The sequence below is a fragment of the Miscanthus floridulus genome, chromosome 16 (genome assembly GCF_019320115.1).
Source record: "Miscanthus floridulus cultivar M001 chromosome 16, ASM1932011v1, whole genome shotgun sequence".
Lineage (NCBI taxonomy): Eukaryota > Viridiplantae > Streptophyta > Magnoliopsida > Poales > Poaceae > Miscanthus > Miscanthus floridulus.
In genome coordinates this window covers 27538909-27556357 of record NC_089595.1, presented here as the reverse complement: position 1 = coordinate 27556357, position 17449 = coordinate 27538909, and the positions used below count along the sequence as shown (strand labels likewise).

Genomic DNA, 17449 nt, shown 5'->3' with positions numbered 1-17449 from the left:
GACCAAGCAAAAAAATTGGACAATGGATGGAAGTCGAGCTTTCAAGATCACAGACGGTTAACAGGCTAGAGCTTCACCACTGATCGAGCAGAAGCTTCTGCGATGCAGCAAAAATGGCAAAAAACCAGGCAATCAAGTAACAATCCACAAGCCATGTACGAACTGAACACAATGTATTACATATAGGCTTACAGGCGTAATGCCGTAGTCAGGATTGCGCGCTTCGTGCAATCTAGATGTACATACAGGCTGCCAAGGCTGTAGTGTTCAGATGTCAATATGGCCAAACCACGCTAGCCTCAACAAGTTCCAAAGACCAATGTGGCACACTTACAACAAAAGCTTCAGGAAAACAGGTGGCAACAGATCTAATACACTAGCTAAGCTACAGTGACTGATACCGCGGTACAGGCAGTTCCAAGAATGTTGCAATTTGAGGCATCGGATATGGTTACTTGGCAGCTGGAGAACAGAACTCATGCCTCTTCCACTTGCTCTTCCTCTTCCTGGAGAAGGTTCTCCCTGTTGTCATGGGCCCAGAAGCCACGCACATCTATAAGCATGCTGGCAATAGTCCCGCCTTGCTTGCAAGAAAGAAGATCTGACAGCGAGATCCTGAGAGGATCTGCGGGCTTCACCATGTCCCAGATTTCATCCCTCACATCTTCTATGCAAAGCTCATAGTTCCCGCCCTCAATCCATTTCTGGTGTACGTCTCTGTAAACATGGAAAGGGTTGCATGAGAAACATGAATGGTCAAATTACTGATGTCATGGGGCACATCATAGGATAAGTTCAATACATAAGACTCCGCTAGCATAGTGTTGTAAGAATTTAGAGCACTACTTGAAAACATATTTTGAAGACTATTAAGAAATGAGAAAGTATCAGAAAATGAGATCAAATATCTTAGTTGACTAACTTGTTGTATTGAGCATTTTCTAGTATCAGCTATTAGTTGAAACTATTTTTAATCAACGAATCACAGTAAAATATTACTGGATTTAGTAAATACACATTTAGCTAGTTAGATTGCATAAAAGCTAAACAGCAACCGAACAGCCCCTGTTCAAGCCTTCTGGGATAATACTTGTCAGTCACATCCCACGTGTTGCCTAACAACATTGCAATTTGCAACTGGTGACTAAAATTAAATTAAAAAGAAAATAAAATTGAGGATGCCTTGTAGCTGTGCGTGCAAAAGGAGAAAAACAGAAATACAGAACAGTATCTGGTGGCTAGAGATTAACTATTGAAGCAACTGATATACTGCCTGTTAAGGCCAGCAGAACAGACTAAAAGTTCAGCAAGCACAAAAAATGACAGATTCAATCTAGGAAGATGGCATCAGGTAGGAATGTTAACTCTAACAGCCTCCTTTCTTTTCTTCCAGAGTACAGGTGCTTCCCAAAATAAGAATTGAACAGAACCCAAAGCTTTGTACTTCACAGTACTATTGAACACAAATTTCAATATTTTTTTTATTGTTATACAAGTAAATCCATAATGATGACAGGCTGCCTCTAGGCAGCTTGAAATAACAGAAATAGGTAATGCAACTGAGTCGACGAAAGTAAGTTTCAAGCCAACCTCATGTAGTTTAAGAGTCAGTCCTTTTTCCCCTCTTTTACTATTAGGCAGGTAGATTTCCACAAAAATACAAATAACAAAGTAGAGCATCGCAATGGAGCAAGTCAAACCAAAGTTCATTCGGTACTGCTTTCAAGCCAAATAGATTGATCACAAGGGTATCAATTTTCAAATTTAAGTTTGAAATGGTATGCTAAAACACTTTAAAGAGGCCATCAGAAGAAAAAAAAAAGATGGGGGGCCTGCATCCGCTTGTCCATGACTATGAACAAGTAGATCTATCATCAGACTAGAAACAGCCATAAGAATCCAATAACAAATTAACAATACAGTGTAAATTAGTGCATACATAATTACATACCTAAATAGAGTATGGATATCTGCAGTTGTAAGGAATCCCCTTCCATTAAGATCAAGGCATCTAAATAAATATGTCAAGCCTTCAGGGGTATCTTTGTTTTCTAGAGCCAAAACAAAATCAAGAAAGCTTTCAAAGTCCATCTCACGACTGTTTACAACTCCAACTTTGCTCCGGCGGACATGCTCATCAAAAACTGAAAAACACAACCACATTGTTGTTATGTATTCATGAACAAACTCTCAAAGACAGTTCATAAGCTATGCCTAGAGACACTAGTTTTGAGACAGCAACATAAGTATAAAAATGTCAGTGGTAGAGTTTAACCTCTTTCAATGAAAATCTCAGTCAATGTGCCATCTGCATATTCCTTGAGCTCTTGTTTGCTCAGTGTACCATTCGTATCCTTATCCAGTGCAAGAAACATGTCTGTACAGGCATGAGGTAAAAATCAAACACAGACTATACACCACATTAGAATGGTAGGTAGATGATACATTTCAAATCCACAGGGCAAAACAACTATTTACGAGAATTCCAGCCGACATACCACATATGCGCTGAGCTGAAGTTAAGGAAAACCAATTTTCTGCCTGCTCAGTATCGGTTACCTCTTCCTCGCTCTCCTGAAAATTTAAGTGATTATAATCATCAAAATGGACAAATCCCCAAAACCTTGTGCAATTCGAGTATGCAGCAACATTACACTATAGAAATACCAAGATTCTCAAGTTCATCACATTGAACAGTGCAAAAATATATTCAAAAAGTACCTGATGCAGTTCCATTAGCTCCTGAAGACAATTACTCAGCAACACTTTCTTTATGCATGCTTTCCCTGCAAGCATAATAAACAGTATAATGCAGCATAGGCAATTAATCTCAGAATGTTGTTTTGGATATAAATCCACTGTATAAGTCTAGTTTTTTTTTTATACCCCGTCTGTGTGGATCGCAGAAGAAAAAGAACTTGCGTGCAGCTATGCGGCAGTACATCTGAACAAATGCAGTGGGCATGTCACGCAATTGTGCCAAATTGGGGATGAGTCCTCTAATATATGCTTCCATTTCCTATGAAAATAAATGAGTGAGTCCTCTTATACATGCATCCATTTCCTACAAGAACAATTAGGGCATAAAAAACACTTCTAAGGCGCAAAGTATCATCGACATGTCCTGGTTGTCCTTACATGAGGCTGAAGGAGACCATCAGAATCCTCATCAAGCTCACTCATATCAATTCTTGCTTGAGTAAGAGAAACCTGAAGAAGCACCAGTAAGCAAATGATCAGTATATAGCACCATAATTTGCGCAATTAGATTCTAAGGTCTAGCCTGACAGTTATTTAGACAAACTTGGTATAAATAATGAAACAGAATAAGTAATGGAACAAAATTCTTCAGATCCGAATATAGAATGGAATCGCTGACAATGTGGGTTTTAACGAACCCACAATTTATTAGATAAAAATGAAGCATGTGGGACAAAACTAGCTAGCAATTTTAACTACTCTTTCTTGAATAAAAATAACTCACTGTTCGCATAACATAAAGATAAAATGGTAGGATAGCAATCCTCCCAGAATCATCCTTCTCAAACTTCATGAAGTTTGAAGGGCTGAAGAAACGTTTGCATTTCTGACCAATCTGCTCCGTGCAGACTGTGGCAATATGGCAGAAATCTTCATAATTCATCTGCAGTATTCCAGAAAGAAGTAAGAAAGGGACATATAATAATAAAAACAGTGCTACATAAACAGCTAAACAAACATAAATGGAGATCACACATGTAGCTGTTAGCGGTGAGCTGGTGAGGCCAGAACAAAACTAGTATGCCGATATTCAAACATTCAACAAGAGCTAAGGGTTTACAATGGATGCGGTGCAAAATACCTGTATCAAAAAAGAATCATACCTTTTCAGCACCAGTAGCGTCATCAATAACACAATTTTCTCTGAGACAAACCCACATGGCATCAAGATCATCAGCATTCAGCAGCAGCTCTGATTGTTTCTGTAATTGGTTTTGAAAAGCTCCCATAAGGCACAAATCATGAAAAGGAAAATACCAACGAAATAAAGCTTAGCATGTCACTAGCTGATGTTACCTTTAGAAACCTGTACTTGGCCAACCTCTGAACTCTAGAGCTAATGGATCCTTCTTCAGGTTTCTGGACACAAGATGGAGACTAGTTTAGTATCCACAACTAAGGTGTTAGATTCTACAAAATAGAACCAAGTGTAATTACTGAGGGAACCCAAAAGAAATTTCTACGGAGGTAGCTAGAGCTCCAACTGTTGTGTTTTAGTTAAGCTGTAAGTTTCATCTTAAGAGTACAAATATAAAAGGACAAGAACAGTCAGCAAACTGAATCATGCACCTTCTTGTAAAAACTAGGGATGGATCCAGCTTCAGCACTCTTCCGCTGGCGCTCCTTGAAAATCTCAAGCAATATCCTTTTAGTCTCCAGTTCTGCAAATTGTGCGTATAGAACAAATCATGAGTGTAGTGCGAAATGTATATGTTGATAACAAAAGAACCACCAGAGTCTAATGTACCATTTTATTTTAAGCTTGTTTCCAAAGAGAACATGCTAGTTTTTTTGTATCACTTTCCTGCACCCGTGAGCAAGGAACTACCAAACTACTTTAATTCACTAATTGTGATAAACTACAAAAGAAAAAGGGTGCTAGTTCTTCATACAGGTGCAGTGACAGAGTACTAGCACTCAGCCCACTGTCCTGACTACAGGTATCCCCATATCATCGAATTACTGAGTATAGGTGCAAACTCAAACAGCACACATCCAAAATCTATAGCCTCCCTAAACGTCACTACCTCTTCAGAGAGCACCATTCTCTTCCCCCAATGAATCGTCACCAAAATCAACAGCTGCAAATCAGCATCCAACTTTTTCAGGTACCCGTGTGGCTGCATTACATCACCATAAATCCTATGGTGCACAGATCCCATCCTCCTACCACACACGCATTTCAAACTGGGGCGGATGTAAACCCTAGTCCTAGCACCTAACCACCACCACCTCGAATCCAAAGCGCGGAGCTCCCACCGAGCCTAGCCTAGCGCGGAGGCCGGGGGGGGCTGGCTAAGGGAGGAACAGAGGCGAGAGGCACTGACCCATGAGGGCCTCGGATCCGAGGCCGGCGCCCGTGCCGACGAAGCGGCGGAGGTTGCGGACCCACGGCATGGACGAGGCGGGCGGGATCCGCCTCCCGGCGGGCGCCGACGCAGCGGCCGCCGCAGAGGAGACCCCGTCGCCGCCGGCGTCCGCGCCGTCGCCGGAGGCGGTGCTCATCCCGGCCGCGGTGGTGGATCGGGTGCTCTCGGGGCGGGCGCGTGGAGCAGTGAGTGAAACGGGCCTCTGGCCGGAACAGGGTGGCCCGACGCGGTCCGGTTTGGCAGCACTCGGGTTGCTCCGTGGGCGCGTGTGGGCCGACGGCGCCAGAGACCCCCTGAGAAAAACGGAAAATGAGAAGGACAAAAAGATGTTGATCGGCGACTATACAAGATCGAGATTTGAAATTTGAAACGCGACGATTTTTGCATCAGCATTTGGCTGTGGGACAAGATGTTGATCGGCGACTATACAAGATCAGCACGAAATTTTTGCGTCAACATTTCCTTGAGAAGAACGGAAAAAGAAAAGGAACACAAAAGGTACTAACAGAAAAAGACAATTTATCAATTTGTATCATGATAGACTTAATTGTCCTTTATAATGACGAGTATAATGCTCGTGCTAACGTCATAGTTTTATCTTAGAGATGCACATGAAATAACTAATGTTTTTTTTTCATAGTTCAACTTTTACACAATTACATTTGAGCATGTATACAATCCGAGAAACACTTTTGCATAAGAAGGCGTAGTAAAGTTATTTCTCATATTAACCATCTAAGTTACATTCTGCCTAAGTCCTTAATTATGACCTAGAGATCTTCACGGAAGCTGTCTAAACATTCGTTTGCACAGCTCTTCAGAACGTCCGACAAGAATTCCATCCTCAGTGAAGTTGATAGCTGTGCATAGCAGATAATAAGTGAAGTTATTAATTTTCTATGTAGTGTACGGAATATAGTTAGAAAATATATGCTTACAGTGTTGATTTGTGGCAATCTTACACCATCCCATGACTTCATGAAATAGTATACCAGGAACCCTCCAAATTTTCTGGAGAAAAGCATTTGTTTATTTGTTGTACATAAATCAAATAACTATTTTGTGATAAGAAAGATGAAACATGTTATAAGTGATTACCGGTCTTTATTTTTTAGAACTTTTGGAACACATGTAGGGAATTCTCGCTTCTAGTAATAAATATTGTCGTTCCACTTAGAATTTATCAGTTTCATGGCGAGTCTGAACCTTTTAGCCATAGTGTGAAATATAGCTATATATGGCATGCTTTAATCATAACCCTTGTAACATACATCATCTAGGAGTGGGTCCATAATGTGCACAATTTTATTTTGCATGTCCATTATGAATAAAGTATATAGTCCATTTCAATAATCTGGCAGTAGAATCTAAAAACATACACACGTGCTAAATAAAATATAGTATAAAATATAAAGGAGTACAGAGAACATATCTTATATTGCTACGATCTTTAATTTTGTACTCCTTGTCATGCCAGCACTCAAGCACTTTTGCCAGTTTCTTGTGGTCTAGCTTGTCACAACATCGCGGATCTCGATTTGCAAAATTTATAAATTGATTAATTATACAATTATAGATATTATAATTATTTGATGAATTATACGATTAAGAATTAGATCAACTTATAGCAAACTGGAGGTCCATGAAGTGGTATTTTTGTTTCTTGAACAACAAGGGTTCATTCCACGCAGCCATCCGAACAGCCATATTAAAGCAATCATGATCCATCTCTCTATTCTCATCTAAAATATCTAATTTTTTCTGAGACTTAAAGAAATTGGGTATGGTTGTGTGCTTCAGACCCACTTTTTGCTAAAAAACATGGACAAGGAACAAATTGCTTATTCTAGCACGGATAATGGAAATATCTAAATTAGAACAAAATAATTTTCTTTAGAATGACTTACTCCAAAGGTTCAGCATCGGCCATCAAATGGATGTTTGCGCAAATTGTAGGTAATAGGTCTTTCTTGTTTGTCCATGTTATTGTACCCCGACGGTAAATTAGATATTCTCTACTGTTTAACGGGGAGTTATGCAAGATCGCAGGTAGCTTGACCCTAAAGTTACTTATAGGGTCTTGAAAATATGAAGAGGTCCTGATATATTAACCAGTCCAAAAAATGACTATATTTAGAAATATTCCTATGAAATTACCTGAGTTACATGGTCAGATAAAAGTAGTTCCAGTCCAATACTCCATAAAATTAATCATCTATAAACCACAACTTACACTGTGCAATATTGAAAAAAATAAAATATGAGTGATATAGATGTTACTGGTACGTCAATGGCATATACACGACAAGTTAGATGATCTTTTACCCATATGTTTGCACTTTTTTTATGATCTTATATATTTTTGGTCAAGATGCCACTTCGATACCCTTTACCTATATTTTTGGTTCAGATGTGTATGCTCTGCTGAACTTTTTATTAGTCTATCCATTCCTATTAACTGCTATGACCCAAACACCAAGATTTAGAAAGGGATATTAACGATTTTTTTAGAAATAGTGTGTGTGTCTATATATATATATATATATATATATATATATATATATATATATATATATATATATATATATATATACACACACACACACACACATTAAACCATACCTTATAGTTGAGATCTTGCTAGTTTGACATATTTTCTCCGAAAGAATCCAAAACATGTATCTCGCCTTCTGAAGCATTCACAACCGCTAGGTACCAGTGAAACTTCACAATATTAATCGGAAGGAACACTGCAGTAATAGAGTTTTATCTAATTTTTTTCTACATGTTTCAATCAACAAAAAAAATAGCATATATAAGATCTTGTGGTCAAGCTTACCGTATCAGTGTCTAAATAATTGTTGACCCATGTTTGAACCTTTTCATCTTTACTATAGTTCAATGTCTGTTATGGTGGCGTTAGCAATGCCAACATGACTATGATTACTGTGTAGCAAGTCTGTGGCCTCACCTCGGTCTGCATTTGCGCCATTTCTATGTTTCGTTAATGGTTGAGCATGGGATGGGATTAAATCATCAGGGTTATTGGTGTAAATGTAAGTATCAAAGAGATTTAGTACCCGTGGGTGATGATATTAGCATTGTTTCAATCAAAGCGCAGGAAGTGCTACTATTTTGGGATGTAGCCTTCTTCCGTGCTCGGTACTCACGCTGGTACTCATGTTGTTTCCTCTTCATCTCTTTCCTTTGTTCGCTGGACATCTTAGCTCGACGAATCCGTTGCTGCATGTTTCTTTCCTCCCTACTCCGTGAGGCCTCATCTAAAGTGGGCGTTTGGACATATATAGGAAATCAGAAAGATACCTCGAAAGTGTTGTATACATACATATTAAAAGCATACCTGCCATGTTAGTGATATCGCTTAACGCATCACGTGTATTTCTCGACGTAGACATTGTGAAGTACCAACAAGGATCTTCACATTATGTTATTTGTGTAAGCTGGCGTATCTTGCATCAAAATTAAGCACGAAACATATGTTATTTGTGTAAGCTATAAGACGTGCTAGAAACAGTCACTGAAACTGAATTCAGACAGAGCACATGTTTTCTAGTTTTTTTAGCAGTAACGTAGTGTGTTAACTGTAGGCCAGGCTGATCAAAACAGGTTGCTAACTTGTTATATATAGCAGTGCTCAGTCAACCATACACTGCTGATTTGAGACATTAAAAAGATCCTAGGAAAATTCATCTGAACAGGCAATTCAGCGGAAGCAAGATTTTCAATCGTTCGAGAGGAGCATCAGCAGTACGTGACCTGTGCAAAAATACACATAAAGTAATTTAGAGCACGCAGAGACACCAATGGTTGACCAAAACGAAGTAAGTAGAAAAAATACTTTAAGCTCTGACTTCAGCTGACTATTAAGACATAATTTGGCTAGCCCTAACAAAGGAAGGTGATATGTTCAAGTCGGAATAGTCTTCTACCAACCAAGGATATCAGATAAAGTAAACACTGATATGACTACTCAAAGTAAACTGATTCAGTGGCGAATCGTTCCTTTTCAGATGGATTTGTTGGTTATTACTCCCCCGTCCCTAAATATATGTCGTTTTCGTTTTCCGAGAAACAACTTTGACTAAATATATATTCTCTCCGTTCCTAGATATAGAGTTTTTAGTACCAATATTAACGCACGGCTTGGGAAAGGATGTGAGACCGAGGAAAAAAAAATCAGGCCATCTTGTCTCTCCCAATCATATTGCTTCCTAAATCTAAGAGATTGGTTAGGGCATGTGCTATGTACGGTGGAAATGTTTCCAAACTAATCGGCGTGGGAGCTGATCCGTACCTATATTTTGGAATTTTCTTTAAAATCTATATAGTTTATATTAAGAAACGGAGGGAGTATTAAAAAATATTAATATTTCTAATACATAATTAGTATCATTGGATAAATATTTAAATCTAGTTTTTTAATAAATTTATTTCAAGATAGAAATGTTACACGTATTTTCTATAAATCGAGTCAAAATTATCGGCATGTAAAATCGTGACGACACACATTTAAGGACAGAGGGAGTACTAGACACCGACCAAACCAGAAAGACAGGACGTTTCCTTGGCCGGGCAGTAGGGTTTCCTCACGCTAGTATCCTGCGAGCGTGGAGATCGAGCGTGGAGCGTTGCCGTCGGGAGGAGGCGACTGGCGCTCGCGTCCTGTTCTGGGAGGAGGCGGCCGGCGACGGGATGACCTCGCGCTGGTCCTGTTCAGAGCTCGTGTCCTGATCCTGGAGGAGGCCGGTGGGATACCTCGACCTGATCCTGGAGACGGCCGGCGGCGAGATCACTGTTTGCGTCCTGCTCTTGGAAGAGGCGACCGACCACAGGAGGAGATAGCCGGCGGCGGGATCACTGTTTGCGTCCTCCCTAGCTTCCTGATCGGTGGTTTTTTTTATTCCGTGTTCGAAGTATTGACAGGCGCGTTTGATGCTGCGAGGGTGGAAGGCACGCGGGGTCTGAGGTTGAAGCCTTGCATCAAACTTTCATCGGCAGCCATCGGATTGGTTTGGTTATTTTTCTAGCCCTTAATTTGAAGACGATTTTGCGTGTGCGTTTCTCTGGATGCACAGTGGTTGGAGGCTCTTAGAGGACGTTTTCTAGGGTTACCTAGTATAGTTTTGATTGATTTATTATAATAGAGATTGATTAGACTTGTTGCAGAACGATATTATAATCATTAGTTGCATGGGAAGTAAAAATACTAGAAGAACATCCCACGCGTTGCTGCAGGAACTACCGATTTGGAATGAAATTTAAGAACTACTGATTTGGAATGAAATATAACTATTCATACAATTCTTACGAACATATTAACTATTATAAACCAATGTTAGTGAATAGCGTGGCACGCTGATGTGGACAACTAAATGTATGTTAGTGGATGATGTGTCTTGCTGACGTGGATATTATAATTGCTTGTGTCAGTGAACTTTAATTACAAGTGATAGTGGACTGTTGAGGTAGACACCTTATATGTCAAGATAAATTGCCAGTGAGGTTTTGCTTTATAAAAGTATAGGATACCATTTATAACATGTATGACGCTTCAACTTACCAAGTGGTGGCAAAAGATGGAATTGACTTGGAGGAAAAACAAGAAACTTATTTAGTTTGTGCTAGCCAAATAAATTCAGCAGTTAAACAATTGAAGTTTCATCGTGTGAGTTATCCAAACAATACTCAAGAGCATGTATATTAGAACGGAAATACTTCCTGCAAGGTGTCTGTCCGTGACTGTGTCTGGTCACGGCTCCTCAGGAGCGGCCCAAACGAAAAACAAATCCACATCCCGTCGTGTTTATCCGCTTGTCCCTCCTGAGCCCACATCCCACTCCTCGTGCTTATCCATCTGGCCTCAAAGCAGTGTGGCTGCTCATCTGTCCGCCCCCTTCTCCAGCGCGTGGTCGTCAGGCTACCGTGTCGTTTCCTTTCCCCATCGTCGTGCGCCCTCACTCCCTACGCCGCTCACCTGCGTGGCAGCCACCTGCATCGCTCGGCTTGGCTGCTCATCCGTTCACCCTTCCCCAGTGTATGCTCGTCGGGCTGCCACGCCGTGCCCTTCCCCCATCTCCGGCCGCACCACGCACCCTCGCTCCCTGCGGCGCTCACTTGCGTGGCAGTCACCTACGTCGCTCGCTCCCTCTCCGTTCGTCCGTCGCCCATCGCCGTTGGGTGTGTCGTTGGCCACGCCATGGCCGCTGGGGCACACGTGTCGTGGCGCCTCCGGTCTTCCCCAGTTGTTTCAGTCTTATATCGCAGCAAGTGGTTTCATGTTGCAAGTTGCAAATCTGGATGTTTCTTGTGTTTCACACACATGTTTCGAGTACGTGTTCTAAATGTTTCATCTACTTTCGGATGTATGTTGCATTCAAATGGTTTTCATGTTGCAAGTGTTTTATGTTGTACGGCCGGGGCGAGCGGACTAGGCGCGTAGCGTGTCGGGGGGCCGGCGGATGGTGGTGCTGCGGCGGGGGCGCGCTGAGGCGTGCTCGTCCTCAGTTGCTCATCCCGCCTCCTGAGTGTTGCCCGCGCGGAGAGAGAGGAGGGGGTCAGGGGCTACCGGCGGGAGCAGAGACGGGACGAAGTGCGCGCGTGGGGTGGGGCAAAGGCGGACAGGGTCGGGGCGAAGGTGGATGGGGGCGAGCTGCTCGGGCGTCCAGATGTCCGGGCGCTAACCACGCCCATATTAGATTGGTGGGATTTAAGATATTCTCCGAAGTTACTTCGATTTTCAATAGCTGAAGCTTTTTTAACAACTAATTAATAGTGAGAAACTCAAATGTGCTCTAACGTTTTATTTAATATGTGTGTGTAAGCCAACAAAAAACAAATCAACAAAATCATTTTATAAATTATCAAATTAAAACATCAGTTTTTAATATCTCTAAACCTTTAATGAAATCAACGACAGGCCCGTCACACCCTTGCTTAACCGATACCAAAGTAGACAATTTAAACTCACTGGTTCCATTGGAAAATGCTCATAAAAGCTTTTATCTAATTGTGTTCAAAGAACCAGTAGAAGATCAAGGTTGTAACGGAAAAGCAATACCAGCAAGAGATAACAGAAAATTATGAATTCTTATATGTTCCATGGTACTAACTTCACCCAATTGATCAAGGAACATGGTAATGTGCTCCCTTGTGGTTTTATTACCTTCACCATTGAATTTATAAAGTCATACTTTTCTACTATCGGGAGCCTTCGTGTAATCAAAATATGAAGAATATGTCTTAGTATAACTCTCGGTTGCTTTAAAATGTACCCCAAACTTTCCGCTAAAGATTTATAATGTTCTTCCTTAAATTGGCTTAAAACTTAATCCACGGGGCCATGTCGATTTGCGAAGTATTTGAATATAAATTAGCTCGTTGGCTTCGGAAATGTGTCTTAGGAGGATTTGACAATACCATGAGCAAAATAGACATGCAGTGCTACTGAATTGGGATCGGTTCGTGTAGCAGAACCTAATGAATACGCAAAGATAGCTATCAGTAAAGTAGTACCAAACCTCCCTAAATTGGTCATATTGGTTTCAATCACTGAATTGGCCAATTTGTGTTGGTTAGCTATACATTACTCGTATCATATGTCTGTTGAAAAAGCCGAATGATTGGCCTAAACATCCCATATTAAAATTGGCTAGCAACCGGGCCGATCAGCTAACATAATCATCTTAGGAAAAATAGGAATTTCATATCTCCTTTTCTCCCTTTTATTAGGATATCCATAATTTTGCTAAGATTGCCATGCATACGGTTTTCAAAAAACTTTGCCTAGCTGGTAATCATCACAACACATTTATCGTGTGTAATGTCAGGTCTAAGGGCAAGTTGATCAGTTTTAACTCAGATGAAGATGTAGTAGGAAAAGGATCAAAACTGATGTCTTTAATATTCTTGCATAGGGCACTTTTTTTTTGTTCTATATACACCGTGAGGCGTGTCCTCAATCAATCCGCACCTCCTTATCGCACAGAGCTGCCCTAAGGGTGTGGGAGAAGGAGGCGTGATGCTTAGCTGACGACAAGTCTTGTGTGCACAGATGATTAGGACTACCATGGATATAAAATGAAATCCAAAGGCATCCTGAGAGCAGGGTTCAAATGCACCAATTCATGTGGGACCTGCATGCTTCCATCACAATATCAACAATGGTACTCAAAATAACAAAGAATTAATAACTCTGTGTCCGTAGATAATACGTTTAATTAAAACCTTAATTCATGTTTTTACTCCATTATTATCTCCATCCAAACAAAGTCTTACATCATCACATCTTGTTTGTAGATTGTAGAACCCTCAGACCTCAGTCATCAGCTTGATTGAGCCTCTTGTTTGCAGTTTCCCCAACCATCAAGGTAGCTTCACGAACCAAGTGCCGCATGAGTGTCAGCTTAATCTCCTTACATCTTTTGGCACGCACCAATTCTTCGAAGACTTTAGCGACATTGTGCTTGATGATCTTATCGTTATATTTACTTGCATCTTTCCGTATCTTCGATAGCTCATCTTTTGAGAACATCTGATAGAAACAGAGATACACAAAACCTCAGACCTGGCAAGTATATGAGATTCGTATATATGACATATATACGCATAGCGACTGCATGGTGAATGAAAACACACTTGCAAAAGTAGTATTATGGCTCACCTCAGGAGGGTGCTCAACTTTTTCGTCTGGGTAAGCTATCTTCTTCATAGCAGTTGCAATCTTCATAGTCCTGGCTGTTGAACCCAGATATCTCCATAAGGTCTGAATCTGACATGTGAAGGCTCCTGGAATGCTTCTTTACAACCAAGTCACAGTCATAGAAGAAGCAAGCTGTTTCCACTATATCATCGTTGACCTGGATGAATACAAAGGGGCTTTGATCAAAGGCATGACCCAACCTTTTTCAGATAACATAACAGGTTTGTAAATAACAAGACAAATATTTTATCCCAGTGCCATAAACAAGACATAATTCTTTGCTTGTTTATAAAAACTATCCTCAAAAACTAAAATGAATAGGCAATAAAATGAATAACTAAATGTATATCTACAAGAACTGTGAGTCTTCTTTCCACCCCTAGGGGCTTGTTTCTTCTCCTCTTTTCAATGAAATTGGGTATAATCTCGTGCCGTTTTGTTAAAAAAAAAATAAAGAACTGTGAGTCTTCTGTTTAATTACAACAGAAAAAGATCAGTAGTTGACACATCAGGTAAAAGGTAACTAAAGACAGGCTGTGATAAAACTCACCGTCTCTGGCTTGACATGAAAGTTATGCTGGCGCAGGATCATTTCCAGCCCTTTACTCATTGGGAGGCGCTCCTCCTTGGTCAGCACCTTTTGTTCTTGAGGCACTAAACTGCGCATGAGATTCTTCATTCCCCACATCATCTCCATCACAAGATCATCATACAAGCACGTTATCCCCTGCAAAGAGCCAAAGACCACAGTGAAAATGGTGATGAATATTATCAATGTGTACAAATGCAATTGAAACTACTGGAGCCTGCACAGATTAATTACCAGCTCCTTATCTGCTTCGATTATTTCTTTATATTCGAGGCTTCCGACCAATAGCTTGTTCAAACAGCGGCACCAGACCTTCAGCATATCTCTCAGTTGTTTTCCAACACCAGTGGTGCGGTTAATGGCAGCTGACTTGTCCTCAAACTCTTGAAATTCTCTCAGCCAGATCTTGATGATAAACAAAAGCACAAAGATGATATGACCACCATGAGATGGTTCAACCATCACGCAGAACATATCTCAGCTGTGGCCACTATGGGAAAGGGAGATGTGCAGATGTTGAGAGAGAGAGAGTGGATGGGGGTGTTCGGTGATCATGCAATGCGTCTCAACTGTGGTAGGGGAGAACAAATCCAGTTGGTATGTTTTTTAAGTTTCTGTTTATCAAAAAGTATTCTTCCATGTAGAGGTAGGAAAATGGATCATATATGTTACTGTAATGCCTTTTTTGGCCAAGAATTTACTGTAATGCTTTGTAATTCAGAAACAAGCAATGTAACATGTGTACACACATCACTCTAGCAGATATGAAATTAGTATCACCTAGGTGTCCACCCATTGTGAATTGCTTGAAAATCAGTTCTTTAAAAAGGTGAGTTTCAGCAGCACAAATTGATTATTGTGTACCATACAGAATTAAGTCTAACAATACCAACTAATGCCATGTCGACAGTCAACTAATTTAATCACCCCTCATCACAAATAAAGGAACTGCAACCATAAACAATTCCGTGTCCTGGACTACAAACTCAGGAATGTGGCAAGGGCGTTGAAGAGCGGGAGCGATAAGAAGATCGGCAGTGTGCGGATGCAGTTAGCCTTGCCCCGGGAGGTAATCTTACGTCCGGAAGTGGCTCAGGAATCCAAGTCGCTTAAAGTGCCTGAGTCGCAACTGCGTAAGTCGCTGAAAGTCCGTGTGCTCGGTTTGGCATCCTTGTTGCACACGATGGCCAGGCAACGCTCAAGATTGCTGTTTCTAGCCGAGGACAAACACCAAGTTCTTCCACCTCATGGCTTGCCACAGAAAGCGCAGAAACTTTATTCGGTCTCTCCACGTCCAAGGCACTGAGATTGTTAGTGAGGAGGCAATGGCTGGCACTTTGTACCAATACTATGACCAAGTCCTGGGCACCATCTTTGTTCGCTCTCGGAGATTCGACCTTGGTCTTATTGGGCTGCCCTCGGTGGACCTTTCCAACCTGGAGGTGTGCTTTACTAAGGCCGAGATTTGGGCGGTGATCTCCGAAATGTCGAACGACAAGGCGCCAGGGCCCAATGGATTCACAGGCAGCTTCTACAAGAAGGCCTGGCCCATAATCAAGGATGACATCGTGAATGCCTTCAACGCATTTTGGGCTCGCGACACCAGAAGCCTCAACTTGCTTAACGATGCTTACATGATCCTGCTGAGGAAGAAGGAGCAGCCCGAGGAGATCAGAGACTATCGCCCCATTAGTCTCATTCATAGTTTTGGCAAGCTGATCATAAAAATGCCTAGCAAGAAGACTGGGAATGGTGCTGGACAGCTTGGTTCGGCCAAACCAAACAGTGCATACACGACAACTTCCAAACGGTGCTCCTGTCTTGCAAGGCGATCCATGACAAGCGCGTTCCTTGTGTCCTTCTCAAGATTGATATTGCCAAGGCTTTTGACTCCGTCGCATGGAGCTTCTTGCTCGAGGTGTTGGCGCACTTGGGTTTCGGCCAACGTTGGAGGGATTAGATCTCCAGCATACTGTCCAATGGTAGGTCGGGGAGAAGAATCTGTCATGCTAGGGGGCTGCGTCAGGGAGATCCGTTATCGCCAATGCTTTTCGTGCTTGTCATGGAGGTCCTCAACCATCTTGTCTGCTGGTTAGATGCTCAGGGTTTTCTTTCACATTTGGGTGTCGCAGCGCTGCCGTTCAGGGTCAGCTTGTGCGCTGACGATGTCGTCATGGTTGTCACCCCAGATTGGATGATCTGCTGGTCCTGAAAGGGGCGGTGGAGCTCTTTGGCCTAGCATCTGGTCTGTTCTCCAACTTGGATAAGAGCGTAGCTACTCCAATCGGTTGCTCTGAGCAGGAGTTAGAACTGGTGCGTGATACTTTGTCGTGCAAGGTCGAGACCTTCCCATGTCGCTACCTGGAGATTCCTCTATCAATCTTCAAGCTGAGAAAGGGAGATGAACAAAGACTGGTGGACTCAGTCGCTTCCAGGATACCGCAGTGGAAGGGAAGATTGCTAAACATGGCTGGAAGGACGGCATTGGCCAGGGCCACGCTCTCGGCAATCCCAATACACATGTTTATAGCGCTGTGTCTCTCGCAGTGGGCGATCGAGCAAATTGATAAGCGGCGACGCACTTTCATTTGGTGTGGTGAGCAGACAGTTACTGCAGGAAAGTGCAAGGTGGCCTGGAAAACAGTCTATAAACCACGCGAACTCGGTGGGCAGGGCGTGATTGATCTGTGACGCGCCGGGGTCGCACTGAGGGCTCGCTGGGAGTGGAAATGTCGGGTTGATCAGAACCAGAAGTGGACCTACCTGCATAAGAACAAAGAGAAGATGGTTACTGCAGTTTTCAAGGCAGCAACGATGTCCATCCTTGGGTCCGGAGAATCAACTTTCTTCTGGACGGACAACTGGATTGATGGCACAAGCATTCAGTCGTTGGCACCTGCGCTCTATCAAGCAGTATCTGCAAGACGACGAAGGGCGCTTGTCAGCGATGCACTCCCGGGTAATGCCTGGGTGCGCCACCGGAGCATACATGGTTCAGGTCATCAACGAGTT

At 42.0% G+C, this 17449-nt stretch overlaps 2 protein-coding genes and 1 non-coding gene across 3 annotated transcripts; 1 reads left to right on the top strand and 2 right to left on the bottom strand.

Moving 5' to 3' along the window:
- Nucleotides 1-137: 137 nt before the first annotated feature.
- LOC136512126 (probable serine/threonine-protein phosphatase 2A regulatory subunit B'' subunit TON2) lies at nt 138-5395 on the bottom strand. Its single transcript, XM_066506119.1, has 12 exons — nt 5088-5395; nt 4330-4421; nt 4057-4119; nt 3864-3962; nt 3485-3643; nt 3139-3210; nt 2887-3019; nt 2722-2786; nt 2499-2574; nt 2276-2377; nt 1952-2144; nt 138-717 (listed from the first exon to the last, which is right to left on the bottom strand). The coding sequence occupies exons 1-12, from the start codon at nt 5263-5265 to the stop codon at nt 477-479; spliced, it is 1473 nt and encodes a 490-aa protein (XP_066362216.1). The 5' UTR covers nt 5266-5395; the 3' UTR covers nt 138-476.
- Nucleotides 1261-1380, bottom strand: LOC136514662 (small nucleolar RNA snoR104). The gene has a single exon (XR_010773804.1). It is a non-coding gene; the product is annotated as a small nucleolar RNA snoR104 (small nucleolar RNA).
- A 10367-nt stretch (nt 5396-15762) lies between the features above and the next one.
- Nucleotides 15763-17128, top strand: LOC136510466 (uncharacterized). The gene is made up of 2 exons (XM_066504898.1): nt 15763-16247; nt 16627-17128. The coding sequence occupies exons 1-2, from the start codon at nt 15763-15765 to the stop codon at nt 17126-17128; spliced, it is 987 nt and encodes a 328-aa protein (XP_066360995.1).
- Nucleotides 17129-17449: the final 321 nt, after the last annotated feature.

Coding starts and splice junctions, on each gene's coding strand:
- LOC136512126 (XM_066506119.1), bottom strand. CDS start 5,265: ATGAGCACCGCCTCCGGCGACGGCGCGGACGCCGGCGGCGACGGGGTC. Junction 4,120..4,329: donor TCCCTAGTTTTTACAAGAAG/GTGCATGATTCA, acceptor TCTTGTGTCCAG/AAACCTGAAGAAGGATCCAT. Junction 718..1,951: donor GATATCCATACTCTATTTAG/GTATGTAATTAT, acceptor CCATGTTTACAG/AGACGTACACCAGAAATGGA.
- LOC136510466 (XM_066504898.1), top strand. CDS start 15,763: ATGGCTGGCACTTTGTACCAATACTATGACCAAGTCCTGGGCACCATC. Junction 16,248..16,626: donor TACACGACAACTTCCAAACG/GTGCTCCTGTCT, acceptor TTGTCACCCCAG/ATTGGATGATCTGCTGGTCC.